A 20,531-nucleotide genomic window follows, 5' to 3' on the forward strand; every position below is an offset into this window, starting at 1 on the left:
CCTTCTCTCTGCAGCAACAGCTCCCAGCAAAAGTGTCTTTTTCTGAAGCTGAAGAAACCTGAAGAAGCTGAAAGGAAGGCAAGCTGCCTCTGCCTTCCTTTTTTACTGCCCCTTTTCTCCCCTGGGCCCAGCCGAATTCTTTCTCAAGCATCCACTAAGCACCATCAATCAGGTTTTCCCCGCAACTAATGGGTAAAAATTCCACAGGTGAGCCAGAACTAAAGGAAGGACACCTAACCCCCATTAACTACGTTGGACTGTGTTCTTTGTAAGTGTTTCCAGAAGCACACACTTGGTGACTCTTACCCAGTTCAAGTTTCTTAGATGTCTTTGAGAGGTACAGCAGCATTCTGCAGTACACCATTCAACCATTTTGTCTGTGTACTACAGATTTTGGGGTCTTATTTTTTCAGCATGCCCCTCCTGCACCCAAGCAAAAAAATCCACCTCAAATCCAAGTTATTTCAACTTTATTGTAACTTTATTTCCACTTGGAATGATTCCACAGTAAGAGGAAAAAGAAGCTGTCTCAGACATGGCCATTTACAACAGCTGAATATTCTGGTTTTATTGTTTTTATACAAAGAGAGTTCAGCACCTTGAAAACAAACAGGAAAAAGATATTTATATTTTCAGCATTTATATTTTCATCCTTTGTTAAGCAGGCAATAACATTTCCTATACAAAGTAAACGAACTGTAAGAACTCTGGTTCCATCTCTGCCTCTGATAAGAACAGATTTAGGTGCATTCCAGAAATTCCTCAGTTTCTTTAAAACAGTGATTTGTCTGTAAACTGTTTTCCTCCCTGGGTCTGTTCATATAATCAAATTCATAAATTTTGTTGCTGCTTTCTTTGTTACCTTAGTTTTACTGCATCTTGCATTCCATGGTATGGAGATGTGAAACCATCAGGATGAATATTCTCAAATTCCATCCAGATCTCAAAAAAAATATAAGTTAACACTAAAAAGTTCATTTGCCATCTGGCCCCAGCATGTCTAAATTACACCAGTATTTGGCTGCAAAGCTGAAGAGCTTTAATTAGAACCAATGAATGCTACCCAGCATCACAAGCAGGAAGTGAATTTTACTCACACAGCTTCACTTAAAAAAAATATTTTTTCCCAAGCAAACTGATTTCTAACCATCCAAAATGTTTTTTTCACCCTCCTACAAAAGTAGAAGTCATTAATATATAGACATGTACATTCAGTCAGAACCAGTACTACTTTTGTTGGAAAAAAAATAATGTTAAAGGAGCCTGAAGGACAATATAAGCCAGCTTTCATTTCATTCTCATACGGGCAGGATAAATGACAAAAGATGCTTTTACCACCACATCAGTGCCTCTTAGCCAGAGCCTGGTTACACCTTGGGATATATCTCTAAATTTGCAAAACATACCTAATTTCCACTAACTTTGCTGAAGCTTCTATACTCCCCAAATCTGCTATAATCCAGGCACTTCTCATCTCAGCATGAGATTTACAGCGCTGACTTTTTATTATTATTTTTCGTCTTAAGAAAAAAAATGTTGAGACCTGTTAGTAACCCTTACATGGGAAAGGGTTTTTGATTACAAAGGCTTTCTAGTCAGTCCCAACAGACACAGTGAATAACTTCCAATTATTAGTTGTAGGATGAGCTTGTTTTGCTGAGTGCAGTAGTTCATTCTGCTGATAATTCTTTGTAAAAGAACCAACAATAAGAAGAGATCAGACTGTCAATGTGCAGTGTTTAATAATAATGAAAAAAACAAGTTACCTGTTTTAAAGAGCTGTTTTAAGATGGAAAGAATGAACATGAGCTTTACAACTTTTCCACAATACGGAACTTTCAGCTAAATGGAGAAATAAATAACAAGAATATCAAACCCAAATTATGAATTTAATTAAAAAAAAAAACTGTACAAAGCTTAAATGTAACAAAATAACTCCACTGAGGTAAAATGAAGTAAAATAACAAACTTACAGAAAGTAAACATTGCTATAACATTGTTGCACTGTATTAGGAACGGTGAAGTGACAACACAAACTCTCTAGCCTTAGTTGCAAAAGAGAGCAAGTTTTATTCTTCCAGATCTTCTTTTATAGACAGTTCCAAGCAAGTTCAAACAGGTAAAACTCTCATTGGTCATGAAACTAACACATCACCATCATGGGACAGTTAGGAACATTGCCCCTTGACCCTTTCTTACAAGTAAACAACAAGGAACAAACAACACCTGCAAAGGTTGTTTTCCCTCTCCAAGGACTGTTTGGATTCCTTCTTGTGATTTCTCAGGCCAGAGTGAGAGTGTTGTGTACTTGACTTTCCCACGTGCTCAAGCTAGTGCCTGAAGCCGAAAAATCTCTTATTTGACCACTGTCAGTCCCCACGTAATATCTCTATTAAATACCATGTCACTGTGTGCTGCCATTGCTTGGTCCTCTCAGAGTTCCACTTTCAGTCAGGATCCTTATAACATTCGGTATATCAATTCCTTAGTTAAAGGCAAACAAACAAACAAAATCAGAAAACAAGCAATTTTATGATAAAATTCACTTAAAAACTTAAAAACAAGTTATACTGAAACATTCAGATGCTAAGATGAGTTTTGGATCTTTCCTTATTAAAAGAAAAATATCTTAACTGAGAACAATCTGTGCCTGGAAACTGTAACTTTTCTACAATGTACTCATCTTTAGTGTTCTTTTTTTAACCTTTATCATTCCTAAACACATTCCGAGTACACAGGAAACTTCTGCAAAGAGAGCGGTAGTTGACTGAAGATGTGGGAAGGTTTAATAGCTGACATTCACTAGAAAGTTGCAAGCAAAAGAAAGACTACTTGTTTCTGATTCATTATTATTTCTATGTTACTGTGCAAATACACTTCTTTCAGGACCTAGTAAATAAAAAATTCTTCACTGTTGGTATTCACAATTCTAGCATTTCTCCACTAATAGCACAGAGAAGATTTTAATTTCCTAATAACAATATGCTTGGTTGTAGTTTACTGTCTCTTGCCATGTAAATGTTACTTTGCAAAAATGAGAGAAGAATTTTAAAAAAAAAATTTCAGCAATTATTAGTGCATTTATGGGAAAGCAGCTATTCTGACTTACCATTCCTAAACTGGATCCTGAAAAAGGGTGGGAAAAAAAGAAGTCTCTTCAGCCCTCCTTAATACCTCAAGGTTCTTTGACCCATATAAATCCTTAATATTTCACAGAGCTAAAAAATGGTGTTATGTATATTCTTATATATATATGTGTGTTTGTGTATACATGTATATGAAAATTACCTCTGAAAGCTGGATTTGATGCTGCTATTTTGTGTAGGGTGGCAGTAACTTCCTCAGCATTCATGTTCCTTACACTGTTCAAAAATTCAGTTGTGATGTTGTTCTCGTATGCTGTTTCCAAAGAGCCAGTTGAGAAGTTCTGGGGTTCATCTTCATTGACTGGTAAGAACTGCTCAGCTGATCTGCTGCTTGAGTAGTCTAAAGAAGAGAAATATTATTTTTCAGTAAGAAAGGATTCTGAAGAGCCTTCATTACTTATTTCTCTAGATAGGATTTTTCAAACCAAGCATTTCCAGTCTGGCACAGCAGCATTGCTGGTAGGGTTCACATCTGACTTTGCTACATTTTCAAACCACCAAGAGTCAGGAATGCTTTCCAGTTACAGGAAATCCTAGAGAAACAAGGGTGGGGAGGTAGGTGAAAGCTATTTCCATTACACTTACAAAAACGGAATAAAAGTTTCACATCTCTTATATTCAAAGTCACTGCAATTTTTTCTATTACTATTGTAAAAATTGAGGTTTTCAAAAGCTAAACTTTCTCAAAAACTAGAAAATTGACACTGTACAGAAAAAGAAAAAGGTCGCACAAAACAGCTTCACTAGTATTATGGGTATTTTGTCTTTCTAAGCATAGGATTGTACTTCCTAGGTTTAAGAAAAACAGCCATTTGTTTCTATCAGAAGAAAATGACCTCCAACAAGTCCAGGATTCTTTGAAAAAATTAATCAGATGTACTGAGGCCAAGTAGCTGGAGTATTCAGGTATTAAAGAGAATTATCCATCCTCTACCACATAACTTTCTACTAACATCTTGATTTGACTAAACCTGAAGGAAACATCTCCTCCATCAAGAAGGGAAAAAAATATTGGGGGGAAAAAAAAACCCCAAAAAGACTTTGAAAGTCTCTTCAGAAACAGTTGCCTTCAAACACAGGAATGTCAGAGTTGGTACTAACTCAATTTCTCCCCAGATCCTACAGTTAAGTAGGATCAATGTGTTTTAATAGTCTTCTCTTTCTAATACAAGTAGAGGATGGGGAAAAAAATCCAAGTTATTCATTTATGCTACTTGACCCTGGCTTTATTTTCTTTAGTCTCTCTGGCTATTCTCTTAAGCATGGCTTTTAGAAAAGCAGGAAGAAAGGCTTACTATCATTTATGCAAAGTTCGGTGTTAAGATTAAAGCACACTAAAGACAGCAAAGCCAACATTACCAGTGTCAAAGTCATTACTATCTGCTGAAGGCAGGCCAGGTTGTTCTGTGGAATATTCTAGTGCTGCTTCTCCATTATATCCAGTATCTAAGTGGTCCTATGAGTTTAAAAAAAAAAAAAAAGGTCTGAAATCTCATCAGGATAACCTGTTGGAACAACGAGCCACTACATTTTTAATGGTCACAAACCAAATAAAAGACCAATTTTTCTGCTACAAAATCTGCAAAATCAAGTATTTCTTTGCAAATCATAGGGCAAATAACTCCTGTGTATACGCTGCCCATCATATCTCTCTATGTCTGAAAAAGCTCTGCATTAGGCAATGAAGTGATACTCATTAAGCCTAATTCTCAACTTGTCAGATCTAAAAAGGAAGCATTTTATACTCAGAATAGAAGATTTAGTTAAAAAATTACCAATTGAAAGATCACAGTTTAGAATACTAACAAGGCCTAATGTGGGAAAACATTTTGGTCTTCCACAACTTCTAAGTTAGAAGTCATTTCAGTTAGAACTTCATAGTTTTGTAACATGTCAACAACCTCAGAGACATACTCAAGACACCTCCATATGTACTGCCTATGCGAAGATAAGTCAGTCACAAGTAATAGCAGAGAGGGGAAAAACTGGGCTTCTAACAATGGAAGAAGACTGAGACCTCCGAAAGAAGAGTCCAAAGAGTAAGACTAGGGACCGTAAGTTGTATAAGGAAAAAAATTAATGTCACTGATGCGTGATTACAATGTGAATGAAGTGAAGCTTGGGAATAGAAATGGGATACAGAACAGGAGTGTTAGGCAAGTCAGTAGAGATGAGAAAAGCTTAAGTTAGAATTAAAAATGGGCAAAAGTATCAGAAAAACTTTGAGGTAAGGAAAAGCAGGAGAAATAAGTGACAAGATGATTTTTAGTTTCCGTCATAAACAAAAAAATAAGCAAGCACCACTGTACAGAAACTAAGATACAGTCTCTAATATAGTCTCCACATAATTTTTTGTTTTATTGAATAATAAAAACACAATCACAGAAATCTACAGGTTTGTAGAACAAAACCAAAACAAAATCCTCATTACTTTGTTTGATGCAGCCTGCTGACGATATTCCACCAGTGCATTTGTGAGAGTCTGTGTAACTTTCAGGATAAATGAAGCATCATCTTCATTCAGTATCTCGAAACTTTGCTAGGGTTAAAAAAACAAAACAAAACAACACACCATGAAACATTTTTCCTCAGAAAAACTGAAGTATCAAAATTTATAAACAACACCTGCAGACACCTCATTTTCTCTGTGTCTCTACCCTTCTGTCAGACTTGGAAGGAATTACAAAACAAATACAGTTTTTATTTTTAAACCCATAAATGGGGGGAGGAAGGTACAATGAAAGAGAATCCTAAGAGAAGGAAGATGCAGCTACCCAACACAATCATTTCTGTTTGAAAAGGAGTAACACAAAAATATGTCTGGAAATATATAGAAGATAACACTTTTCCTTAAGTATTTTGATCTCCTGCCAAGACATCTGCAAACAAATGAATGTGTATACCTTCACTGAGGCAATATATAGTCATAACCTATTTCTCTAGAATAGTAGCAAAAAGCCAGAGTGCTACTGAATTTAAAAATACATGCTGCCTTGCCTTACATTGACCTTCTTTTTCCATAGAAATCTGAGGAAAAAGCAGTCTTGAAGCTGTGAAGCTCTACTAGGGAAGCAAGTTCCAGCACCAACAGCACTCACAGAGAGGGCTACATATGCCACCCTCTTGTCTACACCTAGAAAGTTCTGCTGAAAACACTTTCTTGGGGACAAAGAAACAGAACTCCAGGTGTGTCCTAACAGCTCAAAGTCTTCTGGATTAGAAACAAACACCTTTAAACACACCAGACAATGGAAAACAATGGAAAATAAGTAATAAAAACTTAGGGGACAGCATAACAGGGATTGTATTACATTTTTAACATTAACAGTATTTCTGTCTCCTGGTTTGCACAAACTGTACTTAATTAAGATCTTGTCAAAAGCTAGCTGGAAAAAAAAAAGACTAAATTGTGGCAAGAATATCTTTGCTATGAGGTAATAAAAGAAATATAGCATGGATAATTATTGGACAGCTTTAGAGAATGCAAACAGCAAGTGCAAAAAAGATACCTGTAAAATTACTTTTCACCACAGAAGAAACCTTTGAATCCAACAACAACAGAAACACAACGCAGCTTTTGAAAAAATTACTGTAGATGTAAAAATAAATAATCTTCACATTTTCCAAAACAGAACACTGTTCCAATCACATTCCCAACAGTCCTCTTTTCCTCTCAGAGGACAATCATACTAAGCAAGAAGATGCCTCAAAACAAATTCAAGTTTTATTAACAAGGTGTAATCTCTATACCTAATAATTCCCTATAAAAAAAAGGAAAAAAAAAATTATGGCAGCCAATAGAGCCTGAATTACCATGCAACTCAGTCAAGATCAGTAAAGCAGCTATCAATAAAGATTTCTGTGGAGTTTGTCAGTGCTTTTATGAAAATCACTATTTCTGTGTGCAAGACCACAACTGTTGTTGATACATCGAACAAATGGAAACTAACATTTTACCACGCTTATTCACTGTATCACTGCTGTACATGTGTACATAGTACACATTTTCAAAAACTGAACAGAATTCTGGTGTTCTGACATGTATTTTAGAGAGGCAGATTTTGCAGTTATGGCACTCTGGGCAAGGGCAGTGGGGGAATGCCCTGTTTTAAATACACAGCTTGCATTTTATTTCTTAAAAACCCCTCCTTTCCTTTCTACATATCTCTGATATTTGTCTTCATTCTGCTTCTTTCCATTACTGAATTACATCTTTCCAAATTCCTCATTTGAAAATTATAGACCAGTTATAGAAACAAAGGAGAAAAGAAGTTTAAAAAGGTAATATTGCCTAAACATGTAGTTAAGGAGTGAAGCTAAGATATAGTTGAAAAAAAAGAATTTTCAATGCAAGTAATTCCTCTGACAGTAGACCAGTACTTTGGCAAAAACAATGTCTAGAGACTTGAAAATTAATAGACACATTGTAAATTCACTGACATTCATTTTATTCTGAATCCTGCCTTCTGGCAAAATGGTAATCTGTTAGATTACCAGAGTGCCTACAATCTGCTTTCATTACTTGCTACATTTTTGACTTAGCAAACCAGTGACTACTTTTTTTTTTTTATTTTTCTTTCCCAAAAATTATCTTGCAAGGTAAGATTTAACACTCACCAAATAACCCAAAAGTTCTTCTTGACTAGTGAATTCTTCAGGACTTGCTGTAAGTTCTTGCTGTTTAACATAAAAAGAAAGCGGTGTTGAGATCCATTATATGCAGTAAACACAAACAATAATAATTATGATTACTCTAAAATTCAAATTGTTTGTACCATTATGAAATGTCTACATAGATTTTCATTAAAAAGTAGGAAAAAAACATGTTAATAGTTTTGCATTAGTAACTTTGTAGCTAATTTATTGTGAGTAATATTAATTTGAATAAGGAAACACCATTGCCAGTTATATATCAATTATTTCACCAACTATTTGGAAACTGTAGTAACCCATTAACAGAAAAATATTCACCTGAGCTTCCTTGTTTTCTTCCTCTGATTGCTTATTGGTCTCACACCTTAAAATAGAATAAATAAAACATTCAGTTGGCTGATCCAGCAAAAAGTTGTAGCCAGCCAATAACTGATAATCAGTTTAAATTCCTGACACACTACTACTACAGTAGTTCTGACACACTCTGAAAGAAAGGTCACATATTATTTCCTCAGAGAAATCCCAGTCATCCCAGATCATCATAAAAATTATTCATGTGGTTTGGATATTCTTTTTAGTGTGATTATTTAGCACATATGCTCTAAAACCCAGAGTTAACAAAAAGCTTGACATTGGTGGTAATAACTGTAAGATTTTTGTACACATTGTACACATAGACAAGGCTCCTAATTACAGCTGTATTTTTATCAGCACTTCACAAACTTGTCTTTATAAAATTCAGCTATTAAAAATCAGTGTTTTACAATGCAGTCACACAAATAATGGGCATAAAATGATTTGTATAGCTAAACACTTCTGTGCCATATTTGTGTTGTTCTGCCATTACAACTACTACAGATACATTCCATCCCTTTGCAAGCCCAGGAATCAGGGCTGCGAGTAGCTGGGTGTTTGTTAAATTAACCAAATCCACATAGCTGCCAAGTTTAAGCCCTCTTTTGACTTAAAATGTTTCTTAGGAATCAAAAGTTTAGTAAAAGCAGACGATGATAAAATAATTTACATCTTCAGGTGACTGTTTGTTCAGAAACTTAACTACAAAGAAATGAGGTGTCATAGAAATTCTCAGACAGACATTGCAGAATCTTTAAGTGGAAACAAGTTGTCAATGAGGATCTGATCTTAATTCTTTTAAGACACTATATATTGAGTTCATATCTTCTCAGTAGTCTCACAAAAATAAATAAATAGTAAAGGAACAAGCTGAAGTCCTAATCTAGTAATTAACTTCCAAATCAGTCTCTCACTGAAACACCTGGCTGCTAATAGTCAGCCAGAATGCATCTGAGCCAGATTAAAAGAAAAACATTAAGTGATTCCAAAGGATGTTGTTCTTAAAAGTACAAGACTGCAGAGTGAAGATCAGTACCAGGCATACACCTCAGCGTCTCCAAAGGTGGATAGCTGAGCTTTTATTCATTTCCTATTCTTCTTCATGTTTTCTAGCTCTGATTCAGAACTGCTAGTTATTTGAAAGTCAGTAAGTAAACACAAAGATTCATAAACCTGGACTTGAATCTGGTTTCAACTGATCATTTTCCATAATGGTTGCTCTAGAGAGGCAAGTCTGAAAAAATGTACTTCAGGAGCATGAAAATTTCTCCTTTAACAATAAACAAGCAAAAGATGTTAGCCCTCCATGTCCGGGAGAGATATTACTGGTTTAAACTTAGAACACGTTCCAAGGGAACACCATTAAGAAAAAAACAAGTAACTAAATTGTTGGAACAAAAGTCCTGTGTTTGGGTTGATGCCTGTATATCCCTTATCAAATGCCCTCCCATGGCTCCTGGTGCTACACAAAGATGACCAATGCTGGAGATGTCCTCCTTACACAAAGGCTGACAGTTACTCAACTCACAACTCTGTTACTAATAAGATGCTCACAAGCAGCCAGCACAGTTTCACCATTTTAAAACACTGCTGCTCCTTTGAAACACTTAGTATTCCTCCAATCATTTGTAAAGAAGAAACCCCAACTGTGTCAACTGATTGTCTTTCCCTTCCAAAATCAGTTCACATACCACCCTAACTACCTGACATGAACCTGTAACACAGGCAGTTTTAAATCATGAGGAAACATTCTTCTTGAATATTTTGAACAGCACATGACAATTATACCTTAAGGACAACAGTTAAATACGAAAGCCACCTGCAACCAGAGCAAAGTCTGAGGTCACTTTACATACACAGGCTTTCTGTTGATGACAGAAGTTTACAGCTGAGCACAATTTCAGAAGACATGGATTTTGCTATGCAAATCCATTACAAGCAATGGTCATGCACAACATTTTCCTTCACGTTAATTTAAATGGGTTTGCAGGTGGCGATTTTTTTTTCTTTTACCCTTCTGAGTTGCTGACTTTGCTGCTTTCAATAGCATTATTAGGTTCAAAGTTTTCATCTGGTTTTGCCTGTTCTTTCTGCCCTTCTTTATTCTCCTCCTGAACATTATTTTCATCTAAAAAAATAAAAAAGTATATTAAGTAATGCTTTTCCAGTGTCTTAATTTTAAAAATATTCTAAACAAAGAATACTTCTAAAGACAACATCAATAAAACTTAAAGGTGGAGGTATCTTATGAAGAAGTAAAATAAAAATGGAACCTAAAAAAAAATCAATAGAAATACAATATTTTCTTCACAAACACTGGGATTATTCCTTCCTTTGCCACAGACCCCAAGGCCATCCACACAACTGTGCAAGTTCACCTTTATAACTCAGCTGTGAAAGCCATGAACAGGCACATACAGTAGTAAATAATTCATGCACTGGTGAAAGTTAAAAAAAACAAACAATAAAGAAATATTTTTTTTCCTCTTACCTTGCATAGGGTCTGTCAGTTTCCCATCTTTATTATCTGTTTTTTCTGCATTACTAAGGGGTGCATCCACATGCTGAACTTTAGCTTTTAAAGGGCTGTCCTCTACACTGGGAACTAAACAAACATGCTTGAAATGTAGCACAATGGACATTATCTTGATAATGGGTGCTTATACCACTGCACTTCAATTTCACCTTGCTCTGTTTCTGTGCAATAGTACTTACAAACACCAAGAATAATTTTACAAGCATTATTATGTATTAGCATATTAAATAAGAACTACAAATCAGGAACAAAGTTTAAACTATTTTATAGCCTGGTTATAATTACATACTTGCATTTCCTAAAATACATAAACACTGTAAATGTAGTAGAGTGTCACAAAGTTGCATGCAAAGTAAGACACATTTACCAATGGGTTACAGTCGAGAAATCTAATTTGAATAGGACTCAACTTATTTCAGACCACTTTCCTAGATTCAAAATGGCTATTTTTCCTCTTTGGAGTAGAACACTGCTAATTTAACCTCATTACTTCTATTGAGCTATTTTAAAGTACCATTTACATGCTAATATACATTAAAATTAAGTACATTAATTTTAATTCAAATCTTTATTTTTCAGGCAATGAGAATCATAGCAAAGTTTAGCCATTTCCTCAAGTGGCATTCAGTCTGTCCACCTGGACAACATTGTAGTGCAATGAATTTTAAAACATTAAACTGAGTGGGGAAATCTCACAGATACCACGTTCCTACAATTTTGTGAGTATCAATGGCTAGTAAAACAGAAAATTTTCTTCCAGAGATAAGAGCTATAGCTGTGCTTTAAGAATTCAGTGTGGCTTTCTGTACTGCAAATTAACTACTAGCATAGAGCCCCAACCTGCTCCTTTTGTCCAGCTCACCAAAATGCTTGTGAGTATGTGGCGCTGCAGAGACTACCCTGGTCTGATTTAGATCAAAGGAGGACCAAACTAGAAATGGACAATTTGCACCCCACTGAGCACACTTACATTCTTGCCATTTCCTTCTCATTGGAACACCTGTAACAACCTAAAAATAAAAACCCATGTATGTTCGTTATTTTGTGGATAAAATATTTTTAAGATACTCCATCAGCATTAATTTTATTTTTTTTAAGAATATATGATCAGTAGTGTAAAACACGTATGCAAATCCCTCAATGGATATTCAAAAAGTCAATAAGTTAGTTACCTGGACATTTATTTACCAGAAATAAATTTCTTCTAGAGCTTAGAAAAAAAAAGAAAATTAAACAGCTGGTTTCAGAAGATATAGGAGTAAAATTACACACGTTTTGTTTAAAAGTTCCTTAAATCAAGAATGGATTGCTATGGATATAATAAACTACCTAGAAAAACAAAAAGGTCTAGAAGATATAGATGGAAGTAAATATTTCCATATCTATGAACATAAATATCAAATAAAATAAACAGTCTCAAGTCAAGAAGAAATTTAAGTAGGTCAAATGAAAAAGTTGCTGCCAACAGTCAGCTGCTTTTCTTTTGACCTCTTTTTCAGAAGTTAAAAATGAAGGATATGCCGACAGAATGGATTTGATAATCTGAAATCTCTCCCTTCTACAGCATTCATTCTTAACTTGATCTTACAATATTTCAATATGTGTTTTTTTATCAGAAAAGGATAGGTTCAGAACAAGCTCTTGAGCCTAAATGTGAACCTATCATGCAGAAAGAAACACAGGTCTTTTTGCAGATGGGCATAACACTGCCAGCTTTAACATAGGAACCTTGGGAACTCCATTTTGGAAGGAGACATCTATGCACATTAAGTAGCATTAACAAGGGATCTTGTCAACAAACACTGCTTAACAAGCAGGATGCTAAGTGAAATTGAAGTTGATGGAGAAAACAAATTAAACGTGCACCATGAAGAACAGTAAGCACCTCAATAAGCTTGTCATGAACCAGCTGGTGGTAAGGTGCACCTTGAGAAGAAACTTCACCAATATCCTGCCCACATAAAGCTATTATAAATAATACTGCATTGTCAGTACCAACAGAGAGCAATATGAAGATTTCTCCACAAGAATATATTTCTAAGGGTGCAGCTCACTAAGACTTTAAGCTTATGGCACTTCTGTGATCCCATAGCACTGCTGATAATCTCATGTCAACCTGAGAATTCCCACACTTCCATCTGTACTATCAGAAATTCTACCTAGCTCCTCTGAGAATTGCCACAAGCTGCTCACAAAGCAGAAAATATTCTGAAAGTTATAAAGGCAGTTTCCTAGCAACAAAGAAACAACTTATTTTACACACAAAGCTGAGAACTGATTAAATATTAGTATATATATTTTGAATTATTTATGCACTCAGGGAAATATTGTCCAGAATAATCCTGGAAGAATTACTAAAATGACAAAAAGCACCTGTAATAAAGTTTTAAAAACCAGTATTTTCCTACCTTCCAACCATAATGGAAATTACATTCTTTGTTTCTTTATTAAATATAAAGTTTCTGGAATTCTTAAGAGAAACTTACCTGTATTTGTTTTCTTCCTTCTTTCTTCTCAATTGTTAATCCAACTTGCCTAACTCTTTTGTTCAGTTCAGAGCCTTTACCCTTAACTTCATCAGACTGTGCTATCTCTGGATAATGTTGTCTCTAGAAAATAAATGCAAGTCCTTAAGTCACACAAACTCTTTCCAGATCTAGCACAGTTAATAATCATGGGAGCTAAATCAACTTCTACATATACATAGCAGAACTTTTTAAAATGGTTATGTACAGAATAACTTAGGAAACTGAAGCCAAATCTTCAGCTCAAAACAGAGTTGACACTGAATGCTGAACTGGTTGCACCAGGCTTTGCCTGCTTGTGTCTAAAAACATCTGGAGAGAGAGATTTCCCCCTTTCTCTGGACAACCTGCTCCAATGCTTGACTACCCTCATAGCAAAAATTTTATGTCGAGTAGGAAAATCCCCTGATTGAATTTATGTTCCTGCCAAGAAGCTCCAAAAAGGGTCTGGCTCTGCCTTCTTAATAACCTCCTCTGAGGTACTGGAGGGCTACTGTTAGATCACTCTGACACTTCTTCTCCAGCCAGAAGAAACCCAATTACCTTAACTTCTCTTCATAGTACAAGTGTGCTTCAGCCCCCTGACTATCTTGGCAGCTCTCCACCGGACTAGCTCAATTTCATAAATAGCTTCCTTTTTGCAGTAGCACAAAACTGAACAAAATACCCTGGGGATATGGCCTAGCAAGGATCAAGAACAGGGGAACAATCACTTCCTTTGATTTACTGGCTGTACCCTTGTTAGGAGAGCTTAGCTTGCTGCTAGCCTTCACTGACATGAAGGTACACTACTTATCCTGAGCTCGTTATCCACCAGGATCCCCAGGCTCCTTTTTCAGCAGAACAAATTCCAGTCATTCAGTCTCCTGCCTTTTTTTGCTACCTAGGGTTAATCCAGTTCAGGTTCATGACTTAAAAGTTATCCTTCATAAATTATTATATTTTTATAGTATTTAGGAATTTAGCAGAGATGCAGTTAACAAGTGTAAGATTCAGAATTGCAGGAAACAGTTCCAAGTAAGAAAGAAATGCAATAGCTGAGAACATCAAAACTCAGCATATATGTCTATATTAATGACCAGAAGCAGCATGGTGTTTATGAAAGACATCACTGCAGATTCATAGCAGCACACACAACATTAGGCCTAAAGCTGCCCCAAAATACTGTGTGAACTCAGCTATGACTTTAAAATATGCTGAATATAATACCAATTTTGAGAGACTTTTATGGGAAGTATCAAAATACTTTTCAGACTATTGCTTTCTCAGTTTTGTTAAAGCCCATCCTAAGTCAACAGACCCAAGCAAATACTCAAAGACTGGAGAGCCTCATTTCTCTAAACATATTGGAAATGATAATGTGTTTGAATGTTTGTGAGCTGACATGAACCTGAAGAGCTTTGTCATAAAACAAGCAACAGAACAGACATGTCTTGTCCAGCCTCAAAACAGAATAAAAGTTGGGTTCCCACCCCACCCACATCCCCCCACCTGATTCCAACTCACAGTATCTAATAATCTAATATGTATCACATTATCTAATACGTATCACGTTCATTTATAAATATATTCCTTTTAAAGCATCTCAAAGATGGAATACTTTCTTCACTGATCCTGTTCTTTGACATAATACAAAAATCAGTCAAACATCTATTTCTAGTCCATTTTAGCTATAGATTTCATTACTGGTTGACCAAAACAGAATAAACTAAACTCAGTTTCAGCAATGGACACTATGGACCGACATACAGATCACTGATGATAAGAGTTTTAAGTCTATTCATCACAGTTCCACAACTGCAATACAAGATTTTCACAAAAGCTAATGTAAAACGTTAATTTTGATTTTTTAACAAAATCAAAATATGACTAAAAAATTCTCTCCTTAAATTGTTACATTAAAACAATCAAACAAAAGAACTTACCAAGTATGCCAGTCTGTGCTTGGAACCACAAACATGCATGAACATGTTACTCAGTCCTGTTTTACAGTGGCATAATTGACATTCATAGAGAAAAGGAACATTGTCTTTTGTTCGGTATTCTATTATGTAATTAAGTCCTGTATTGAAATAAAACGCAAACAGCTTAGGAAATTTTACATTTGCTGGAACAAATCATCAATGCTGGTTGCAAAAGAACTGATCTTGAAGGGATGACATATAAGGAAAAGATTACTACTGCATGTCAAATACATCAATAAAGACTTCTAGAACCATCAGATATTTTATTTTTTGGGTGTCTAGACTTTTGAACATCAAAGATATAAAACTGATGTTTTTAGGATGTCTTACGTTTTCCACATGTTGGGGGTTCCTTTTGTTCTGTCTCACCTATGGAATTTTTTGCCCATTAGTTTCGGAAAACCTGACTGATGGTACTTAGTGGGTGCTTGCGAAACACAGGGAGTTCAGCTAGCCCAGGGGGGAGGGCGGGGGCAGCTGGGGGCTTGCTGGTTTCTTGGGCTGGAGACAGAGACACTGTCAGAGCTGTTGTGCAGAGAAGGGAACTCGCCATCACCCAGACAGAGCTGCTGCTTCTTCTCCTTCTTCCCTCTTTGTTGGTGGACCTCGCACCCCCTGTCCTGCCGGGACGTGTGGCAGTGCCAGCCACCGCCGCGGAGCTGCTGATCCACCTCAGCCACCGGCCCAGGATCTCAGCTCATCCCTGCTGTTCCAGCCGACTGTTCCTCGGAGCCCTGCAGGAGCACCGGGACTGACTGCCCGAGGGGGTTTGTGAAGCAAAGCCTCTCCTCCATCCCTTCCCGTCTCAGCCGAGAAAGCTGTCACGGGGTCCCTGGTTCTGTTTCCTTCCTGACGCTGTAGTTATTGTTGTTTGTTTGCCTCGTTATACATACTAGTAAAGAACTGTTATTCCTATGCCCAGATCTCTGCCTGAGAGCCCCTTGATTTCAAAATCACAGTAATTCGGAGGGAGGGGGTCTACATTTTCATTCCAAGGAAGGCTCCTGCCCTCCCTAGCAGACACTTGTCTTCCAAACCGAGACACCATATAAGACTCAACATTTTTTTAAAAAAATGCTAAAAAATAGTAGCAACAATTATTTTTTAACTATTTAGAATATATTTTAATATACGTCCCTGGTATTTTTTTCTGTCAACTCCTATCTCCCCTCCACTGGATGAGTAGTTAAAATTGCAAAGAGCCACACTGATCTTTTAAGTTAAAGTTAATTTCTGTCATATCACTTTAGATTCTTCCTAGAGGATATTGTCAACATGAGATATCTAAATAAATCAGTTCCAGGCCAAATCAATTTATTTTGTCACTATGACCTATCACTTCCATACCATACTATTGAGTACCCAGTGTACCCATAAGAAGATTTCACTACCTAATTTTACATTTTTAAAAACTCTCTAAAGGTAAATATCACAAAACCAGCAATTAACAGCAATAAAAGCTCTCACCAAGTGCAGGCTCAGAATCTTTACACGTATTAAGCTGGTCTTCCAATGTCTGTGCATGAAACTTCTGTGGTCTATGAAACTTCTCTGGCTCCAGTGGTACTGTAAGAAATTCACATACAAGTGGATCCCTTTTCATACGTGATACCACATCACAAATTAAATCAGTTATTATGAAACATTTTTAAAAAATTATACATTATAAAACTTTTTAAAGCATTTGGGTTGCAAAAATTAAGTATTATTACAAAATATTACTGCAAATTGAAAGTACAATGATCAGAAATGAATTCCCAATGACCTGCTAAGATCTAGACATCACTTGTAATGCTGTACTTCAAAATTTTTTATTTCTTCCACTTTTTTTTTTTTTTTCAGGGAGGTGTGGGGAGAGGCATTAAACCTTCTTACCAAAATCAGGAAGTTTTGCAGGTGTTTTCACTTTCTTTCCTAAGCAACTTTCTGTTTTAACTAAAAAAAAAAACAAACAAAAAACCAAAGAAGAAAACAAAAGAAAGAACCCGAAAGAAGTGGAAATAAAATTGTTAGTACAACTGAAAGAACAATTTTGTAAAATAACTGACTACTTTATAAAAAACTTTTTGAGCTTTTTTTGATATGGGAAAACTAAACTATGTTACCAATGACCCTGGTGTCATTAGCACCATGCTCCAGGATAAAAAACATTCACACCAAACAACAACAAAGTTATTTAACGTCAAGCAATTAAATGAAGTAGGCAGAGAGGAAGATCAATCAAGTTCAATATCTCTAAACATTTCAGGGCATCCAGGAATTTCAGGACATTTAGCAGCATACAGCTGCTAAATATTTCATCACTTAAATTTCCCTTACAGTCCAAACAAAAATTCTCAGACCAAGGACTATGGTAGGTCCAATGACTACGTCTGACTTGAACAACAACTTTCAATTCTAGGAGCAGTGAACTGTAGAAACCTGAAAATACATTTTGGTGCATCATGAAACCAAATTAGGAGAACAACTATGAATGTAGTTAGACCTTCATTCCTTCTGGAACTAAACCAGTTCATCAAGACCCAGAGAAGGTTTAAAGATTTATTAAACCTATTAAAAATGTCTTAATTAGCTGAAGCAAATTAACCCATTTTCAAAAACAAATATAAAGTATATACAGTATTTCTACATGCTTTAAGAAGCATAGGTTTTTAAATTATATTTTAAATTTCAAAGGTCTCTAATGCCTTGAATTCTTTAGGGTTTCTCAAAAATTTAATGTAGGTGATTTTTAGTATCCTAGTTATTACTTGTTAATCAACTTTGCATACCTCTTGCTCATGTTACTGATCGATTAGGTAGTTATATCATAAAAAAACACGAGACACGATTGTGTCTTAAAGCACAAGTCTTGAGAAAGCCTTTTTCTTATTTGCTTCATAAACTACATTGGGGTGGGGAGAAAGATGGAAGTACAGAACACAGCAGGAAGCAAAAAATCTTGCACTTACACATGCCATGAAGTTTCAATGCTTCTTCAACCTGAGTTACCAAGTTATCAACCAACAAGGAAGAAAGACACTTAAGAGTCAAAAAACAACAATGCAAAGCTTTTGTTATATATTTAATAAGTTAGATTAATACCAACAGCATTGACTATCTCAGGTGAACAATTACATGAAAATGAAAAACTAAAAACATCCCTTTTTCTTCTGGAGATTGTCTATGATTTAAGTAACTCCTTTCTCCCCTTATTAACAGCCAAGTATTCTCATGTATTGTCCTTAGTAGACGTAAAGTTATAACATTTTCTGACAGGATTAATGTACAAAACCAAGTTCTACTTTATCACAGTAGAAAAGACATTAAATTAGCAAACTAGCTAAATATCTGAAATTGTATGTTTCAACACCACATGAAAAACTAGATTTCAAACCCCACAATCTATTGCTAAATAAATTGGTAAAATCTGACAAAATGTGCATTCAAAAACTGATCTTACCGTCTTGTGTTTTGCTCCAAGAAAGTGAGTCTGTAAGTTTAATGCAGAAGAACACCAGATTTTGCAAATCTAGATTAAAGAGAAGTATTTCTAGCATTGTACACAGACCAAGAGAAATAAAATACCACTGATACCAGAACAGATCTACTATCAAACTGTTGGTATAGGTTAAGTTCTATAAGAGTACTACTACTTCAAAGACAAACTAGAGTAGCCTCCTAAAACTGAATTTTATAAGGCTCCAAGACCACCAAAACACAGTGAATGAACCAGAATCCCCACATCATGTAAGAATTTCAGATGCTCCAGAACTCTGCAGCTATCTCATAGCACTTTCTGTGTGGGCATGTGTGGATAAGTGAAGACAGATCCAACACCTTCCTCACACACTCTAGAGGGCAAGCCACAGGCACACACAGCATAATTGTGACAAGCCAGGACACACCTGCCTGAGGTGAGCCAGCTCCCCTCAGTGCTGCATCCACACTAACACACTTACTCTGATCAGTTTGGAGCCTGCCTTGCTCACTTTGGAAAACTTCCCTGTCACAGCTGTTTTATGCCTAGGCCAGCTCAGAATGTGAGCAGTCTAGGTTTAAATTCACATGTATGAACAGCAGCAGCCTAATTACCTTCTTCTCCTCAAAAAATCCCAGTATGCTTTAAAAAAACAGCAATAAACCTGACAACCAGAGAGATCAGGATTTTTTGTTCTGAAAAGGACCTACACTTAATCATGCACTTTTAAAAAGAATGTATTTATTTTGAAACATAATATTATTCATTTTAATAATAATTTTAATATAATAATTTAAATAAGAAATTCTTAACACACATCCAAGTCAAACATAACAAAGCCAACAAAATATGTTCAGCTCCAGTGCTATTTTTCAAGCTTGCTCAAGAGAAAAAAATAGTGTTCACACTTGGTTTAGTACAACTTCGTTCCACCAAAATTACTTTGCATTAGCTACAATTAGCTTACAAGTAACGTAAGTAATGTAATGTAATGTAAATAATACTTACATTGCAGTAAAAGGGGTTTACTTGCTTCTTTATTTCATTTTCAGGGTCCATATTGAGTCTTTAGATGATAAAAAAACTCTAGGAAAATTGCAGAAAGATTGCAAACTGTTGTTTTAGCTTCACAAAATTATTTATATTTTTGTTCCGCCTATATGAAGGCTGGGCACATTCCAGCTTTAATTTGTGCCTCGCCTTGAGTTATATTCAGCCTTTAAATTTCCAGGCTAATGATCCCATTTTCAAACTGAGAGCAAAACTACAGCATGGAAACAACCGTACTCCGAGAGCTTCCCTCGGGAAACATTAACGTCACCAGAAGATTACGCAGAACAAAAACTAGCGAAACAAAACCTAACCCGAACCATTTCAAGCTTCCCCCTTCTCTCCTGGGATAGGACTGCAGCCATGGGCTGGGACAGATGACAGACACATCGGGAAGAGCCAGCACGCAGTGCCCGAGGCGTGCCTGGGGAACAGGAGGCACACGGCGGGGCTTGGGAAAAGGACACGCTCCCACACGAATCGCGGAGGCGAAGGAAGGGGGGAAGGAAGTAAAGGAGGGGGGAGGGAAAGGAGCGAAGGAAGGGAAGCAGGGAGGCCCTGAAGCTCCAAGCCCCACGCCAAGAGCGGCATCACGCCGGAGAGCGCCCTTCCCGGCACTTCCAGCCCCGCCGAGGAGGGCACAGACACTGCTCCCGCCGGAGCCGGGAGACGGCCGGGCCGCCGCTGCGCACAACTCACCCCAGCGGGCCGGGCGCGTCAGCGCCCAGAGCCCGGAGGAGCTGAGGGCGCTCCCCGCCGCCGCACCGGAGCCTGCCACCGATCCGCTTGCGGGCGGGAACTGCGCCAGGCCGGGCGCGGAAGAGGCACGGAAGGGTGGCGGGA

General features: G+C 36.7%; 1 protein-coding gene across 4 annotated transcripts; it reads right to left on the reverse strand.

Annotated features, from left to right (window-relative positions):
* Positions 1-534: 534 nt before the first annotated feature.
* Positions 535-20,515, reverse strand: LOC106628515 (uncharacterized). Of its 4 annotated transcripts, XM_088053266.1 has the most exons (18): positions 20,388-20,515; positions 19,647-19,724; positions 18,621-18,689; positions 18,130-18,199; positions 17,054-17,113; positions 16,646-16,744; positions 15,140-15,276; positions 13,176-13,298; positions 11,660-11,699; positions 10,645-10,758; positions 10,167-10,281; positions 8,118-8,163; positions 7,764-7,823; positions 5,578-5,685; positions 4,506-4,602; positions 3,289-3,486; positions 2,401-2,484; positions 535-1,842 (listed from the first exon to the last, which is right to left on the reverse strand). In XM_088053266.1, the coding sequence occupies exons 2-17, from the start codon at positions 19,695-19,697 to the stop codon at positions 2,405-2,407; spliced, it is 1,467 nt and encodes a 488-aa protein (XP_087909392.1). In that variant the 5' UTR covers positions 19,698-19,724; positions 20,388-20,515; the 3' UTR covers positions 535-1,842; positions 2,401-2,404. The 4 variants fall into 4 exon arrangements, with proteins under 4 accessions (XP_087909392.1, XP_014113843.1, XP_014113839.1 ...); XM_014258368.2 differs by having other exon boundaries at positions 535-2,484; positions 18,130-18,160; XM_014258364.2 differs by having other exon boundaries at positions 535-2,484.
* Between the last annotated feature and the right edge of the window lie 16 nt (positions 20,516-20,531).

Source organism: Pseudopodoces humilis, chromosome 1, assembly GCF_049639895.1.
Source record: "Pseudopodoces humilis isolate 2021_Gansu_Grassland_sample_001 chromosome 1, ASM4963989v1, whole genome shotgun sequence".
NCBI classification, from domain to species: domain Eukaryota; kingdom Metazoa; phylum Chordata; class Aves; order Passeriformes; family Paridae; genus Pseudopodoces; species Pseudopodoces humilis.